The 17050-nt window shown below is 36.8% G+C and overlaps 3 protein-coding genes across 16 annotated transcripts; 2 read left to right on the top strand and 1 right to left on the bottom strand.

The window, feature by feature from the left end:
* Positions 1-806: 806 nt before the first annotated feature.
* LOC112197425 (AMSH-like ubiquitin thioesterase 2) lies at positions 807-4675 on the top strand. 12 transcript variants are annotated; one of them, XM_040518185.1, is made up of 11 exons: positions 810-1019; positions 1100-1222; positions 1354-1477; positions 1582-1619; positions 1749-2016; positions 2153-2242; positions 2695-2757; positions 2856-2930; positions 3022-3084; positions 3687-3739; positions 4036-4489. In XM_040518185.1, the coding sequence occupies exons 3-11, from the start codon at positions 1412-1414 to the stop codon at positions 4208-4210; spliced, it is 891 nt and encodes a 296-aa protein (XP_040374119.1). In that variant the 5' UTR covers positions 810-1019; positions 1100-1222; positions 1354-1411; the 3' UTR covers positions 4211-4489. The 12 variants fall into 12 exon arrangements, with proteins under 12 accessions (XP_024193857.1, XP_040374125.1, XP_040374121.1 ...); XM_024338089.2 differs by having other exon boundaries at positions 807-1019; positions 1100-1477; positions 4010-4675; XM_024338084.2 differs by having other exon boundaries at positions 809-1019; positions 1100-1477; positions 4039-4671.
* Positions 4676-5512: 837 nt separating this feature from the next.
* LOC112197424 lies at positions 5513-6804 on the bottom strand. The gene has a single exon (XM_024338080.2). The coding sequence runs from the start codon at positions 6685-6687 to the stop codon at positions 5764-5766; it is 924 nt and encodes a 307-aa protein (XP_024193848.1). The 5' UTR covers positions 6688-6804; the 3' UTR covers positions 5513-5763.
* A 4935-nt stretch (positions 6805-11739) lies between these two features.
* LOC112198489 (serine/threonine-protein kinase BLUS1) lies at positions 11740-17028 on the top strand. 3 transcript variants are annotated; one of them, XM_024339620.2, is made up of 20 exons: positions 11740-11956; positions 12047-12254; positions 12366-12620; positions 12960-13084; positions 13222-13266; positions 13424-13505; positions 13928-13996; positions 14151-14321; positions 14412-14474; positions 14556-14624; positions 14764-14858; positions 14949-15158; positions 15346-15389; positions 15498-15571; positions 15934-16053; positions 16122-16164; positions 16268-16317; positions 16476-16537; positions 16618-16669; positions 16819-17028. In XM_024339620.2, the coding sequence occupies exons 2-20, from the start codon at positions 12078-12080 to the stop codon at positions 16873-16875; spliced, it is 1863 nt and encodes a 620-aa protein (XP_024195388.1). In that variant the 5' UTR covers positions 11740-11956; positions 12047-12077; the 3' UTR covers positions 16876-17028. The 3 variants fall into 3 exon arrangements, with proteins under 3 accessions (XP_024195388.1, XP_024195389.1, XP_024195391.1); XM_024339621.2 differs by having other exon boundaries at positions 11741-11956; positions 16840-17028; XM_024339623.2 differs by having other exon boundaries at positions 11741-11956; positions 16618-16686.
* The last annotated feature ends 22 nt before the right edge of the window (positions 17029-17050 follow it).

Raw genomic sequence — 17050 nt, 5'->3', positions numbered from 1 at the left:
TTGAATGATTTTTTTTTAATTTTTATAAATTTTATTATTTTTTTACTTAAAAAAATTGTAAAAGTTATGTGAGTCTTGATTTTTGAGTTCCGTTGAGAAGTGTTTAAAAATAATTTTCATCCTTAATAAAATTTTGATGACAAATTAAAAACATTTGATTTTGGCAAAAAACTTTGTGTTATGTCTACAAATTTTGGTGAAAATCATGGTCATACAAATATTTTTTTTTTTGTTGTTGAGAAAGTTCTAAGGTCCAGTTTTCATGAGGCTGAATCATGAAGTATAGTTAGTTTATAATTTTAAAGTTTTTTATTTTTATTTTTTTCACCCTGAGAAATAAATGAATAATTTTATATTTAATAATACAAATTGCTAGTTAGAGCTTAGGATGACGCCAATGGTTAGAAGTTTTACTAAATAATTTATCGCTTGTCCTACAAAAAAAGGCAAAACATTACAAAAAATGGCCGGTCGTACAACGTAATTTCAATGAAAATTCACCTTTCAGTATCTACTTGACATTTGTATTTTCACCTCTTTTTGTAAGTAATATATTTCTACATTCAATTTTCGTAATATGAACCGTTCATCAAAATATTATATAACATCTTTACAAAAAATAGATCAATTCAGGGATCATTTTACCACGGAATAATTATACAGTGCAAAAATAATCTGCAAAGTAATTTATCAAACGATCAGAAGCTGAAAATAAATGGTGCAAATAGCCAAATAGGTGAAAGATCGAGCAAATTGAATCATAGTGGACCTAAGGATAACCATAAATAGAGTAGGTTGGTGTTGGTACTATGTTGTCATAAGGTTTCCCTGGTGTGGTGGGGGTTACGTGTCAGCAATTATTGCGCAATTAGGCAATAAGCACCACTCTAGACGATCCACGATCATCTACTAAAAGGAGCGCATATCATCACTATCCACCCTGCCAAATTACAAAGGCGAATATTCAATTCAGCTTGAAATTCCGAGTTCATCTCTGAGCTCTACACCACACACTGCAGGTATTGATATCTCTTACCGTCGAATTTAGTGTTTTCCTCTACGCTCTACTCCTTTATGATTACCATTTCTGCTTTTTCAGTGGCAATTTCTGCAAGTAAAAATCAGAAGCGTTTTCGTAACCTAGTTGTTTGCTGTTTTGCTCTTAGTGTTTCCCTCCCTCCATTTTCAGTAGTGTCACTACTGGAGTAAATATCACAACGAGGTATAGAATAGAATTGATTTCCTCTCTTATCTGTTTCACATAAGTTGGATGATGTGGTTCAGGTATTGATATTTTGTGTGATTTGAATTGGATGATGATGTGCGATATTGACTGGGAGTGTTCAATGTTAGATTGTAATTTGAATTGGATCATGTGCAATATTGACCGGAAGGTCCAAAGTTACAGATTATGTGTGAAGCACTTTGTGTTTGGTTGTTAGTTCTGTTTAAGCACCTTGGGAATTATTGTGACGAGGTTAGGAAGTTTTAGACGGAAATAGTACTTTATCTTTGTTCCTTTTAAAGCTTCAATTTTGCTTGGAATCATAATGATTTTACAGTTTATTATACCTCACTCAGGTTAGAAGTTGTGCTATGGCAGAAAGAAACCATCTAAGGTATAGTAACTCCTTGTATTAAGAAACATATCTACGGTAGAGAACCATATTGCAATTTGCAGAAATTAAAATTTTGTTCAAACTCTTGTTAATTTAGTATAATGATATCAGTTGCTTGTTATTATACAGCTTGAGAGTCATCAATGGGGAACAAGCTACTTTGTCATCTTTGAATTCGTTGCAATCTGGCAGTAGTTGCTTGGCTCGTAAATTTCTTGCTCCAAGCGAATGGCAGAATATTACAGTTCATACTGTTACGCAATTCTCCCCTTCTCCTTTAATCTCTTGCACACAAAGTATGCCTCAAGGTGCTACTGTTTCACAAATTACAGCCGCGAATTCAGAACAGTCATGTGATCAATCAACATCATCTAGTGTCCTGCGAGATGTACATATCGTAAGAAATTACCTCAAAATGTTGGCTTACAGTTTCTGTAGATCCATGCTGCTTGCAAACTCGGTACTATTTCGTGGCTATATATCTTCACATTGACCATATAGAGCTAATAAATAGTAGTTATCATGCTTTTCAGTCAGCTCGGTTAATGGAAGATTTCCTTCAGCTTGCTAAGGACAACACAGAGAAGGATCTTGAAACCTGTGGGACTCTTGGCGCCTTTCTTGTAAGATTAATTCCCCCTTTAGGATCTAAAACCAATATGTTTGTTGCATAAGATATGATCACATGTTAAGTCTGTAAGGATGCTGAAAAATTGGCCCAAATGTAGAAAGGGAGTATATTCTTTTGAATATGACAAATGATTTCAGTCACTGGGTAATGACCTTTCTCTGTTGCAAAGTTTCATTACTTATTCTACATTTCTCAGTTTCATTGGTCTCCATTACTATCTTCAAACAGTTTCTTCCGTCTCCCAATCTCACTCACAACCCAAATCTTTTTCACTTTCTCACCAGTTGCAAATTCAAAATCCTTCACAGATCTTTGATGTACAACTTATTTATGCCCTTTTATCTGTATGTACACATTCACAGTGTTGTAAAATGGATTGCAGATTGTTAGAGTTTGAATCTATTCGTTGAAGGTAATATGTGTTTGTTTCTTGTGTATGCATAGAAAAATGAAACATTCTATGTGACGACTCTGATCATACCCAAGCAGGAATCCACTTCCAACTCTGTAAGTCTCTTGGGCCTTTCACTTCCAAGTCTTGTTTTTCATTCACGAACTGTAGTCTGCTGTCACTACTGTTTGGTGCTGACCAGAACTTATGACAGTGTCAGGCAACGAATGACGAGGAAGTCTTTGCCATACAAAATGAACAATCACTTTTTCCTGTAGGATGGATCCATGTACGCCTTTTTCTGTTCTTTTTCTATTTTTAACTTTTGTTTTCAAGAACTGTGGCCAAAGTTGTGTATCCTCCTGCTTATTTATTTTCAGACACATCCTTCTCAGAGTTGTTTTATGTCATCAGTGGATTTACACACACATTATTCACGTCAGGTAATTGATTCAGTCAGTGCTGTTTTCATTATCAAGAACTTTTGTTGTGTGTATGGCTACCCCTTCATCATATAATTCATATCTAGTATACGCACATTATAGGAGAATTCAGAAAGTTAGTTAGCGGTTTCATATAGCCTTGGTCTCTAGTGCAATGATTTGAGATAAGAGGTTTGGATATTCACATCATCGCATCAACTGTACAATGTTGACATCATCGCATCAACTGTACAATGGTTTGACGACTATAAATGTAAGTAGTATTTTGAATCTGTTATGATCAGGATCTTTGGAATCATGTCCAAGTAATTCTAGTAGTAATTTTTTTTTAATAATTATTTTTATAATAAAAATCCAAATATATACAATCTATTAACATTCACTTAAACTACACGGTATTAACTAAAATCCTATAATGTGTACCTTATTTTCTCTTGTCTTTTCCATTGTTGCTTGTTTGAAATCCTGAATTGCCTTGCTGGGTGTGTTATTCTCCATTTTAACCAAGGGCTATTGTACTAGGGTTGAAAAGATACATATAACTGTGTTGATCTGGTTCCAAGTGAAGTCTTTAAGTATCCCTTTCCATCTTGCATTTTCAGGTTATGGTACCTGAGGCTTTTGCCATTGTCATGGCCCCAACTGATACTTCAAGGTATGTAGTTCTTATGAAGCTCAGCCAAAATATTTTTACAAAAAAACCAAAAATCAAAAAACTTGGATATGACATTAAATCAGTAGGTCAGAAACGTTAGACGAATACGTAGTATCTTGTGGTCCAGATATGTACGGAACATGTTTGAAAAGGTAAGTGGTAGTTATGAAATACAGTTCAACTGAGAGAAAACTTGAGTAAAGGGTACATTGCCTTGAATGTGTTTCAAGTTTCAACAGCCTATAACTTGTGACATATTTGTACATTCAGAAATTTATTGGTTGAGATTTTTCCAGAAGCTATGGAATATTCCGGCTATCTGACCCTGGTGGGATGAGTGTCTTGAAAGAGTGCCAAGAGACAGGGTTCCACACTCACGAAGAAACAGGAGATGGGAGTCCCATTTACGAGCACTGCTCCAACGTCTACACAAACTCAAATCTGAGGTTTGAAATCTTTGACTTGCGTTGAGGTTCTGTCTGGAAAATGCACAAAAGTTCACACTACTGACAGATTAGGAGACATCCAAGTCAACATCCATGACCCTAGTTGAGCCTGGCAAGTGGCAACAGAGCTTGGATGAGGTTTTGGTACTTTAATAATGCAGAATTACAGATAAACAAAATTTTGACAGTGATCAAGTGTTGTAATTATCTGTTAACATAGTTTTGGAAAGTAGTATCTGTTCTAGTGGCATAAGTCTCCGGCTGTTTGTAAGCGGTACGTCCCAAGTTCGACGGTTGTGTAGACAAAAAAAAAAAATCATAAAACTAAATATATACAGTTTTGAAAGTAGGAAACTATGGTTCATATATTGTGTCCCTTCTTTTCATAGAGCTGGCAAGGCAATTATTGTTCTAACTTGTACCTGTTGTCATTGTCTTTGACTGCACAAAAATGAATACAGCAGCAAAAGCAAAGCGTCTTTATTATTGAGCAGTGAATCTTGCTTTTAGAAAACTTAACAGTTACCCACCCAGTTAAGGATGATCTCTGACTATGCCTGCTCAATAAATGGTATTACTTCCCCTCCTCAATGAGCTTCAACCACCAGCACTGAATGCATTGCAGAAATTTTACCAAGGCCTCAGCTGTCATATTGGTCCACTCTGAATTATTATTGAGCCGTACAAATAATACATTAATACTTATACTGGTAGTCCTTTTTTCTGTATTTGGCTGGCACAATGTCTTCACGTCTTCACTAGCTCTCAGCTGATGGTTTTTTCTGTGGAAATGAATAGACAAGTGATGGGGAATTGGGGAGGATTGAAGCTCTGTCTAAATCAATTATTGCTTGATTTAGCTCCCTACCTAACGCTCTTACGCTTATCTTTAGTATGGGGAAAGGGTCAAGTGGGTATTGGAACCTCCCCTTATTTTAACATTTTGCTACCTCTATTGATAGAGCTTGATCTTTCCTATCTTGTGATTTGGACATATCATTCTTCTCCGAAATGCTTTAAAGTCGGAAAGAAGAAGTCTCAATTGATCTCTATTTCCTTCCTTGCGAAGAAAATATTGCTTATATCAAATGCTTAGCATTTAGCAACGGTCCTTTTCATACATATTAATCATGGTGATCAAGACAGAAATTATGATCAGTAGTTATGAAAAAGACATTACATACCTGTGACATATAAAAAGTTACGAAATTTCTTAGTTACGAGAGAGACGCTGTCTACTTATGTTGCATGCAAGATTTTTACGAAATTTCTTGGAGTTTGTAGTTAGAACAAGCTACCATGACCCATTGCAAGCAAGAAACAACCATAAGAAACCAATAGAGTACAGTTTTCTTCTAATTACAAGAGCAAATACACATTTTAGTTCAAGTAGAAATGTATCACCACGTCTAATATGTATTGGCAATTTCCAAAAATCAAAGGAGAAGCTCCATATTTCTAAAACTCAATAATTTACATAGAATTAATTAATCGAAAAAAAGAAAAAAAAAGAGAGAGACCCCAGTAAACAAAAAAATAAATAAAATAATTTTGTTAATCACTGCTACGCGGTGGTTGTCAGAAAGGATGAACATTTCTGCTCAACCCGTTCACATTGGTGAAGAACCCGAAACCGACCACACCCGGCCTGTACGGCAAATACGACCGTCGTTTATCCCCTTCCTTCTTCGCTCTGTTCATCACGTAATGCTTCTCGTGCGCCGACGACACCGTTTCGGCCTTTTTACCCTTTTGCCCCTGAGCTTTCTCCACCGGTTTTACGCTCTTAGCGGCCGCCGCCGCCGCCGCAGCCGCTCTATTTTGCTTCGGGGTCGCCGAATTAGGGTTCAGGAACACGAACGCGTCCTTGCCGTCGCTGTTGCTCCGAGGAACCAAGTCCCTGATTCTCCAGAGCTTGGAGGACCCGGTGGAATTGCTCTTGTTGTTTCGGAGCTCCGGCGAGACTTCCTTGGCGTTCTTGGACCACTCGCAGTAGCTTCCCTCCGGGACGGCTTCGAGCTCGTCGGATTCGGAGGCCGACGACGATGGAGCGTCGCGGTCTTCGAAGAAGAGCTTTTTCAATGGCGGCCTTAGAGACGAAGAAGAGGAAGCCTCTTTCTGGCGGGAAGAAGAACCGCCGTCGTAGGCGTCGGCGAAGAGGAGATCCCGGTTGAAAATCGGATACACCGGCCGGATCTGGCCGTCCTGGAACGCGTCGTCGGCTGAAATCGGTGATCCGTCGGGATTCGTGCAGAAAAACGAGAACTCCTCTTCCTCTTCCTCTTCTTCTACTTCTATCTCGTCCTCATCTACAGCAGCGACGTCATTTTGCGTTTCCTTCTCTGGTTTCTCTTCCTCACCTGAAGCTGTGCGTTTTACGTCCTCTGAGACTTTGACAGTAGCGGTGAAATTCGCAGAGAGCTGCGAATATTCGAAATTGTTCTTTGAATTGACGTAAGAATCCAAACTCGGAGACGAAGCCGGAACCGAAATCGCTTGCATTTTGAAGGAATTGCAGAATCAAATTGGAGAGGTTTGGTGTTGATGAGCTGATCACAATTGGAAATGTGATAAAAATGAAGGTCTTGGTTTTTAGTTGTTGGTAGCGGTGGTGCCGAAGATATATATATATATATATATATGTAGACACACAAGAGGCGATAGGTTTGTTGGGCAAGGCCTCGGTTCACACTGTACACGTGTTGTTTATTACCACGCGGGTGTTATCTAGAGCTGCCACTTGGTGAATGTTGTTGATTCTAGAGAGAAGAGAGAGATGGCCCCAATGGGAAAATAAGAGACAAGTGCGAGGAAATTATTAGGTAGTCTTACGTGTCATGCTTCGGAATAACGATATTTGTCTATATTCGTTATTATTTTCTTTTTTTGATAATTTGCAATTTATATTGTGATATTAATCTTCTCTTCTTCTTTTTTTGATATACGAAAATGCTACTATCTTAGCCAGAACAACGAACATGTAGCACTATAAAACTCTTAGGTTCCTTTTGGATGGCAAGAAATTATGGTATGGAATGAGAATTAATTTCATTTTCCATGTAGAGGTGTCGTTTGGTTGTAATTAGAGATTGAAAAGAAAATAAAAAATGAGATTTGACTGGAAATTGACTCCATCATAAAGTCTGAATTGAATAACCTAGTAAAGAAGTGGTATTCTAATTCCATTCCCACCATCAAAGCAAAATTATATAAATTATTCCTCTAAAAAATTTATATTCTCTCGCAAACATTCCTTATAAGTTAATGTCATATTTGTACTTTAATTAGTAAAATGGTGTTATTGAAAATTATAATTTTATATTTCATTCTTATGACTTACTAAACATTACAATAGGAATGGAAAATAAATTTCATAATTTAATTTTCAGTAATGTTCCAAACACTCACATAGAAACATCAAAACCTATTCCATTCCATATCAGTCTGGAAAGGATTTATTTTTCTATTTTGACATTCCTACCAACCAAACGGGGCCCTAGTGTTGGTCTATTGGCGTTATGTTTTTTTTTTTTCTTTCAGAAATTTGAGATTATATTATTTACACTAATTTCGCTTGTTTTATCAGTATGTACTTTTAAAGGAAACGTTTCTGTATTGGCTAGAACAACGAACATGTAGCATTAATGTTAAATCACACCTATCTGCTCCTAGTGTGGAGTCATGGAGGTTTAGTTAGTTCAAACTCACATTACTTGTTTTGGTGATGTTATGCCGTTGATATTTTTTTTAAATAAAAACGTTATTGTATTGGTCGAAACTATGAACAATTGTTGCTAGTAGATCACACCTAATTACTCCACGGAGGTTTTGTTAGTTCACACCCATAACGCGGATAGGGTTGACTTTGGGCGGGGGAGGTCTGAAAAGTCAACAGGGTATTACTTGGAGAGGTGGGGGGATCATAGGGACACGCGGAAGACGTCACGGGTGAAGTAACCAATGCTCATGTGATTGATTGGGATATGGGGAGGATGACTTGCATGGCAATCAAAGTGTTTATTTCTGTCACCAACGAAAATACGAAACAAATAATTTTAATCAATTATAAGAAAATTCATGGTCGGGGTTTAGGAACTTGGGAAGAAACGTTTTCTCAAGAAAAGTCTAATTGTGGGCGGATTGAAAACGGACTAGAAGATTAGGACCTGATTGATCATACGTTTTGAAGTCAATGTTATCATTTCGTTCATTTTTTTAAGTCGAGAACTATCGATATATTTATAAATATCGGTTTTGAGGTGAGAATATAGATATGAATAAAAAATGAGTTTCACATATGGATTTAAATTTAATTACTAATAATCTATATAACATACCTATTACCCACATCATCAGATATTTTTGTTTTCATAAATTCTACTATACACATGTACGTTATACGCACGAGATCTGACAGTTAGTTATGAAAGATGAATAGTATTTATATCTTGCACATCGTTGGATTATGTTTATATGGCGCTCATACATGTATCTAGTAGAAATTTCCTTTTTTTCCCCATATTGTTTGACATAATATCAATGGAAAAATAAGGGAAATTCATTGAGGGGGATGATCTGTGCAAAGAAAGCATGGAAGAAGAATAATATATCAGCTCGGGTATCATCTCCACATGAATATAATTGGATTAATTATAAGACGAAGGGATGAAACAACGGCGGAGGATTCAGTGCACCGACATGCACTTGCACCGACATAAATGAATGGTAGATTATATTAAATATACTCTTAGGTTATTAATAAAAATATTAAATATAAATATCAAGGGTTGAGATCATCTTATAAGTGTTGGGTCATTTGCACCGTCGGTGCATAAAATAATTTCCATGAAACAACGTCATCTATCTGCTGGATTCTGCATTGTGCTTGCATGACAAGTTACCAGCTTCGATCTTCTAGAACTTCTTATCTTAATTGCTAATTAAACCTGAAAATGATTAACAGTAGCTAATTAACTATCTTCGGCACGTGAGATTATAAAAAGACGTACGCTATATATATATGTTGGAAATTCATCGTATTCTAGATGGCGACTTAGCCTCTGATCAACTCATAATCCCTTGGGGATTAAGTTAATCGACGTCTAATATTCGATGACGACCTACATAAACTAATAATTAATCGAGCTCGATTGAAGTCAGAATTGTTTGCACAGTCTCCTTTCTTTGGCTTGGTAGCTGCTATTGCACGAACATGGAGCAGCATTGAAGAGGGAATTAACAATAATGAACAACTCATTAGGCTCTTAAGATATAATTAAAGGGGATAGAGACTGAGTCCATTCCTTAATCCAGTGTTTGAGACTGGCTAGACTAGACTTTCAAGGGCAACCATTATTTAAGACATCGGCAAATCCGACATTCTGGACTTGTGGGCGATGCAAACAATAGGAATTGACAAATCTCGTTTACTATTTCAATTTTTGATCGTGGGGTTTTGGCAAATCTGGTAGCTCTGTGTCAAAGGTTGGCAGTCAAAAATATAGGAGGTGATGAACCAGGAAAGTTCCAAAGTCCATGCAATTGCTGCTGGGGCAAACTCACTCTATCCCATGTTTCATGCAATATATGCATGCAGCATGCTACTTTTGACCCCAAAAAGGAAGAAACTTCATGTTCAGAAAGGAAAAGAAAGACGAGAAATAGGAAACGCGCATAAAAAGATAATTCGGACGTGAGTTGTTCTGAAGACCGTTTAATTTAGGCCTGGCAACGTGTGGGTACAGTACGGGTTCTTAACGGGTCGATCCAGTAAGAACCCGTTAGCTTAACGGGTTTTGCGGGCTAAACTCGGTGGGTTTGCGGGTTATCCGTTGGAATCCGTTAAGACCCGTAAACATTTTTTTTTAAAAAACTTTTTATCAAAACTACTAAAACCAATTAAGACTTATGTATATAACCCCGTATTTGTCATTTTCTCTATATGAACTTTTTGGTTTTTTATTTTGAAATTTTTTATTTTCTATCTTTTTAGATTTTTTTTCCTTTCCTTTTTTGACAAAAAATAATTCACAAATCACAATTATACCACGATCCAACGGTCAGATCCTCACAGATCTCCTAGAGGATAATCTTTACCAATTTATACGATGATCCAACGGTCGGATCCTCACGGATCGCCCTTAAGCTCATCCTCTCAAAATTATACGAAGATCCAACGGTCAGATCCTCACGGATCGCCCTTAGGTTCATCATCTCAAAATTATACGAAAATCCAAAGGCCAGATCTTCACGGATCACCTAGAGGATCATCTTTACTGATTTATACGAAGATCCAACGGTTGGATCGTCCCGGATCGCCCTTAGAATCATCCTGACAAAATTATATCACGATCCAACTGTCGGATCCTCACAGATCGCCCTTAGGATCATCCTCTCAAAATTATGTGAAGATCCAACGATTGGATCGTCCCAGATCGCCTTTAGAATCATCATCACAAAATTATACTACGATCCAACGGTCAAATTTTCATGGATCACGTATTTTTACAATTAATGCCTCGTTTGGTAATGATTGCTAGAATAAGATAAAGTTTGAGACTAAATCAAATTAAAAAAAATTAAAAATCCTAAAAGTTGGCTAGAAATGGATTTTTGGAAAATGTTTTGAGTTAATGGGTTCCGACGGGTTTAGCCCACAAAACCCGTTAATTTGCGGGTTTTTTACGTGCGGGTTTTTTTTAGTCCGGATTAATAAACGGGCGGGTTTGTAAGAATTTTTAACTGCGGGTATCGTGCGGGTTTGCGGGTTACGGATTTAAATGCCAGACCTAGTTTAATTGTATTGTTGTGCGAGATAAATATACAACTCAATTAAGCAATGGTTAGGATTAGAATCAACAATCATTTAGTTGACACTGTTGAATGATTATAAGAACTCAAAATTGATAGCTTTTATGAATGCGTTATTTACATTGGTATGTCAAAGATGAGCGGTTATAATTATGATTTATGAACTAAACATAACAAATTAAGAGTGAGCAAGCTAGTAGCTTCATGCCTAGAGTAGAGTGAATGATCCTTTATTAAAAACAGTCAGCCAGCCCGCTATATATGTCGTAAAATTCAAGCTTGACGCCATGTTCATCTCCTCGTATTCGAATAATTTCATATGATCGATGCTTACAGAAAAACATTCAGGAGAGACACTCCTGTCATGTAACACGTTAGAACATTCAGAAGACATTTGGGCCAAATCTCTCTCCAGTATTCCCAATCAAAATGAATCCAGAAGATATTTGGCCAACTCTGGCCGGGCTGTATTTAGACCTATTGGGCTCAGATCTTGGGATGTAAATACCAGTCTCCTCCTAGTCGCGCGTGTTCACTTTACTGAAACCCTCCCATTGTCAAAAATGGAGAGCACAATAATACAAGATGACGATGACGTTGTTATCAGCAATAGCTTTGTAAATGGTTCAAATCGACGCGAAAGAGCCAATAATGTAAGCTCTATAATTAATAATTTGACTCTTAACTTTTCCTACCTCTGATAGGTACTGCTGTAATTCAATAATTTACAGCTGCAGATTCATTGTTTCACCCAACGAGGGTTGAAGAAGCACAAAGAGACAGAGACAGACAATAGAGCTCCATTGGAGGATTGACGGAGTAGCCGAACTACGTCATTGGATTCATCACCTATATACGAATCTACCCCATTTTTTTTTTTTTCCATCCTCGTCTTCTTCTTTTAACTTGTAGCATCGAGCTTCCTAAAGCTTCTTCTTCCTGCTGTTCTTCCTCTGTTTTGGTGAGTGAGCTTTTCGATTCATTTGTTCTCGAAATTAATTAGATAGTAAATTTGGTTTTCATCTTTTTTTGCAATGGATTGGATTCGTAGGGTTGGATGTTGATGACGTACTATAGAGGGAATGGCAATGGAATTTTTATTAAACAAGAAGAACTTTCCGTTGAATCACAAAGACTACACGTTGTACGAAGAAGTTGGTCAGGGTGTGAGTGCCACTGTGTACAGAGCTCTCTGCATCCCACTTGATGAAATTGTTGCCATCAAAGTTATAGACCTCGAGAAATGCAACAATGATATGGTAATACTCGGATATATAGTGATTAACATCCATCATCATCAGCTCCCGTTTTTGTGATTAATATACTTTGTGTAGTTACTGAGCTGGGAGGATTTATTTATTTACTCGCAGGATATGATTCGACGAGAAGTACAGACCATGATCTTGCTGGATCATCCTAATCTGCTGAAAGCACACTGCTCTTTCACTGCTACCAGGAGTCTGTGGATTGTCATGCCTTACATGGCCGCCGGTTCCTGTCTTCACATCATTAAGTCTGATCATCCCAATGGTTTTGAAGAGCATACCATCGTGACATTGTTGTATGGGGTTATCAAAGCTCTTGCTTATCTACATTCCCATGGCTACATTCACAGAGATGTTAAGGTAATATACCATCCCTGTATTATTTGGTTTTATTCATTGACACATTTGGAAGACTAGCTTTAATTAGTCCATTCCAGAGTTGTGTTGAATAGGTGTATTGTAGCCAGCGCTGATTAGTAGCTGTATTATGTTAAATAGGTGCATTATTAAGCTGTTCATTTGTATATAAATCCAGTTGTAAGTATGTATCTCTACACATGTATAGTTTCTCTAAAAAGCAGTTTGTGCCAAATTATTTAATTAATTTTGTGTGGAAAAGTGGTTTCTGCTGCCTCTTCGACTGTCCATATTTGCTTTTGTGTTTTGGGCTCAACATGATTAGATTTTCTAACTCTACAGGCTGGAAATATACTGATTAATTCAAAAGGTGCAGTTAAGTTAGCAGACTTTGGTGTTTCAACGAGCTTGTTTGATTCTGGCAATAGACTGCAGTCAAAAAACACCTTTGTCGGAACTCCATGCTGGTGCTGTGCCAAACGTTCTCTATCTTGATATAGTCTACTTACTCCATTTGGTTCTTTCAGAAGCATATCATGTTTGATTCTTCTTCGAAATTCATTGCATTTCATATTTGTTTAACCGTCTCACCCCTTTTTGACAGGATGGCTCCAGAAGTTATGCAGCAATTGCATGGATACGACTTCAAGTAAGTGGGCGGTTCCTTTATAGTTGGTCCTCTTTTAATCAATATATGTAAACAAGACTAGTAAAGCTACTTGTTTAAATTTTCCACAGTTTGTAGCTGAATTCACTACTACTCCATAGTCTAAAATAATTTCACATGTTATTTCATATCCAAACAGAGCAGACATCTGGTCATTTGGGATAACAGCACTAGAACTTGCTCATGGTCATGCTCCATTCTCCAAGTATCCACCAATGAAGGTAAATCTTATGACCCTGTGAAGTTAGATTGCATGGGACAATAAGCTTTTGAATTTTGGGCTTCCTGACACTGAGTTTTGTAAAATTATACATGATGTTAGCTCTGTTCTTGTGCATGCACAAGTGTATGAAAGTATAAAATTGTCCATTTTCTGATTTCCTTATTTTAGATCCCTCTTCTTATTGGCTCAATTATATGCGCCACTACTGGAATTAAGAACCAGTAGGTTATGCCTATGTAAATCATTTCCAATTACCATGTTTGTGCTTGTCTGTTTGTGTTATCTTTATTTGTAGCAAGCAGATGCCTGCTATGTCCTTGGTAATTCACATGGTCATGGATTTTCCTCTGAACTTCTTCATGTTACTAAGTTCATTTCCTTCTGGCATGTGGTAATATATGTCTTTCAATGTCATTGTAGGTTTTGCTGATGACCTTACAAAATGCGCCTCCTGGCCTTGACTATGAAAGGGACAAGCGATTTTCAAAGGTGCAGATTTCAGTGATAAAAGTTTTTATTTTTATTTTTGTTCTTTTTATTTTTTTTAATTTTTTTTGTTTTTGTTTCCCCTTAATGAGGGGTGATGACTTTCTATAGTGTCAATGTTTTTACATGTTATTCTCAAATTGATTTGCACTTGTAGTCCTTTAAAGAGATAGTAGCTGCTTGCTTAGTAAAGGATCCAAAGAAGCGTCCTACTGCAGAGAAGCTTTTGAAGCACCGTTTCTTCAAGCATGCACGTTCAAAGGAATTTATAGTTCGGACAATTCTTGATGGCCTTTGTCCCCTTGGTGATCGATTTAGAATGTTGAAGGTTTATATCTTCAGATCAGATTTATACAGATTCCTGCAGAAATATTGTGCATTTATGTCTTGCATGTTTTGATATGCCTTCTTCTTCCAGCAAAAAGAGGCTGAATTCTTTGCACAAAATGAGGCTATGTATGGTGACGAGCATTTATCACAGGTAACAACTAATCTTATCTTTTGCAATGCTTCTTTTACACCCATAATGATAAATATGAATTATAATTTTTCTTTCCTGCAGCAAAAGTATATACGGGGGATCAGTGCATGGAATTTTGATCTAGAGGACTTAAAACGACAGGCTGCTCTTGTGAGTAGGTCACTGTGCTAGATATGTGTATATCTATGCTTTTCTGTTTCTTTCATGGAGAGATCTGCAAGAGTGTGTTTGGTTCTAAGGACTTAATGATGGTCATACCAATGTGATGAATACTCTTCCTTATCTTTAGATTCAGGATGATGATGGCATCGCATTTGCAGAAAATCAAGAGTGGATCTGCAAACAAAAGGGTGAAATTGATGTCTCAGTTGATCTATTAAATAGGTGATCAATGTCACTTAGCTTACTTCTTCAAAAAAAAAAAAAATTTAGACTAGATGGGAAGGTATTCATACTGTTGTAATTCGTATGCAGATCAACATGGAAAGATGCGGACTTCAAAAACTTTGAACCTGTTGACTCATCAAAATTGAGGCAAGGAGAAAAGAGTAGCTATTTTGGAGTTGATAATTTGGAGAGAAGTTGCTCTATGCCAAGAAATATCTATTCTGAAGCTCCAAAGTTACGCAGTTTGGGTCCATTCAAAATTAACTATTCCACTATTTTCAGTGGTGATAAGCGCAGGCAAGTTCAGAATTATGTCAACTTCTAAACTCTCGTGTTTAAAAGCAAACTTTCATCATTTCCAGAATGCACCCAAATCAGTACCTGTGATTTTTAATTGAAACTGATTCACTGATAAAAAACTACTGCAATATTCTGATTTTGTTACTTGAGGAAATTCTCAAATCTACGTAGTCATCTTCTGCAGTGATCAGTTGACACATCATCAGAAGAGAGATAGTTGTTTACATGGTATGTATATTATGTATCTATATTATTAGTTTACATCCCTTCTGTATTCAAGTCAAATGTTTCTACGTTGTACTGGAATGAAATCCCTATGTCACCTTCTTTTATCAGAGACAGCATTAGATGAACTCGGGGTCCAATGTAAGGGGCAATACAAAGTCAGAGTGCCAGATTTGAGTAAAAAGGTATGCTGGTATATAACCATCAGTGGCATCAGTTATCATCATATCGTCCATATTTTTTATGGTTTTCTGTCAACAATCTAGAATATATAACTTCCATTTATGCTTTATCCTGCTTATTCCAGATCAGTGACGAAGGTTATGGAACTGGTAGTTGCAAATAGGTGTTTGATGATATAAATTAGGTTAAGCAAGACTCAATGTGCTTACAAGTGAAACCCATGAGTCAAGGCATTTATCCAGTATAACCTAGTGTTCTCTATTTTCTCTTCTTTTGATATTTAGTATTAATTAAAATAGTTGGGTTTTGGGACATTGATATAAAAGTATTTTTCTGATCATTCTTAGTGATGTTTTCCATTCAGGACACGCCAAATGGCTTTACTAGACCATATATTGGGGAATCAGTAGATTCTGTAAACGGTCCAGCAGCTTGTGTCGTTCCTGCGCTCCATTGCATTCTGCAACAAAATGCCATGCAAATGGTAACTTTTCTTTGATCTACTTGAGAGATTATGCTTTGGTGATCTTATGATATTCACAATGTTGGCAGGAAGAAACAATGAGATTGATTGAAGTTGTTGATCAAATCACAGGTAATGCTTTTGTTCTTGATTATAAGATTTTGAGCGTTTTAAATTGATTTTCATCTACTCCTTGTGCTAATATTTTTGTTTTGCCGTAATTTTTGTTGCATAGGCAATCACACAGAGCTCGCAGAGGCAGTAACAAGTCAAAAGCAGATGCAGGTATACACTGATTTGGGTTCTAAACCTTGGCATATAGCTAGCTGCTTAAATGGGTACAACAGTAATGAAACTTCTGTTAGATTCTACTGAAGTATACTACAAACTATGAGATACAGTATACGATGAACTTATACTGTTCTCTTGTCCAACTGTTGCAGTTGTCTTTAGCTTCTGCAAGGGAGAGAGTCCTAGAAGCTCATGTGATTTCTATTGAAAATAGGTATGTGAGGTTCTATGTATGTGTTTTCCATAAGCGATGCTCCATTTTATAACTAAAATCTTGTTTGATGCTCTTGTCAGGATTGAGAAACTAGTTGTCGAGTTGAAGGTACAAAAGATGAAAAATACCAAGGTCTGTATCTATTACTGGTGATTACTCTAATTTTCCTTTATTTGCTAATTCGAAGCCTGCGTAGCCTATCTGAATATTCTGTTTAGGGTTTGGGGATAGTATATTTGAAATAATACAACATGCAAAGAGGTTTTCTAACCCGATTGTAGTTTTTGATTTTTTCTACGCAGCTGGAGAGACAACTGAGACAAGTTGACAAGGAGTAGAAGTTGTCAGGCTTTCTTTTGATATACAAGATATTGAGATTCTAGTTTGTTCTTCTTAGATAGGAAAACATTTCACTTAATAGCAACCAATCAAATCACTGTAGAACCCTTGTGTAAAATAATCTCTGGGTTACTGGAGTTTTTCCTCTTCAACTTCTCTGTCTTGACTTCCTAT

This window comes from Rosa chinensis, chromosome 4 (genome assembly GCF_002994745.2).
Source record: "Rosa chinensis cultivar Old Blush chromosome 4, RchiOBHm-V2, whole genome shotgun sequence".
Taxonomy (NCBI): Eukaryota; Viridiplantae; Streptophyta; class Magnoliopsida; order Rosales; family Rosaceae; genus Rosa; species Rosa chinensis.
The sequence above is the reverse complement of the archived record's forward strand: the minus strand, read 5'-3'. Positions and strand labels throughout refer to the sequence as shown.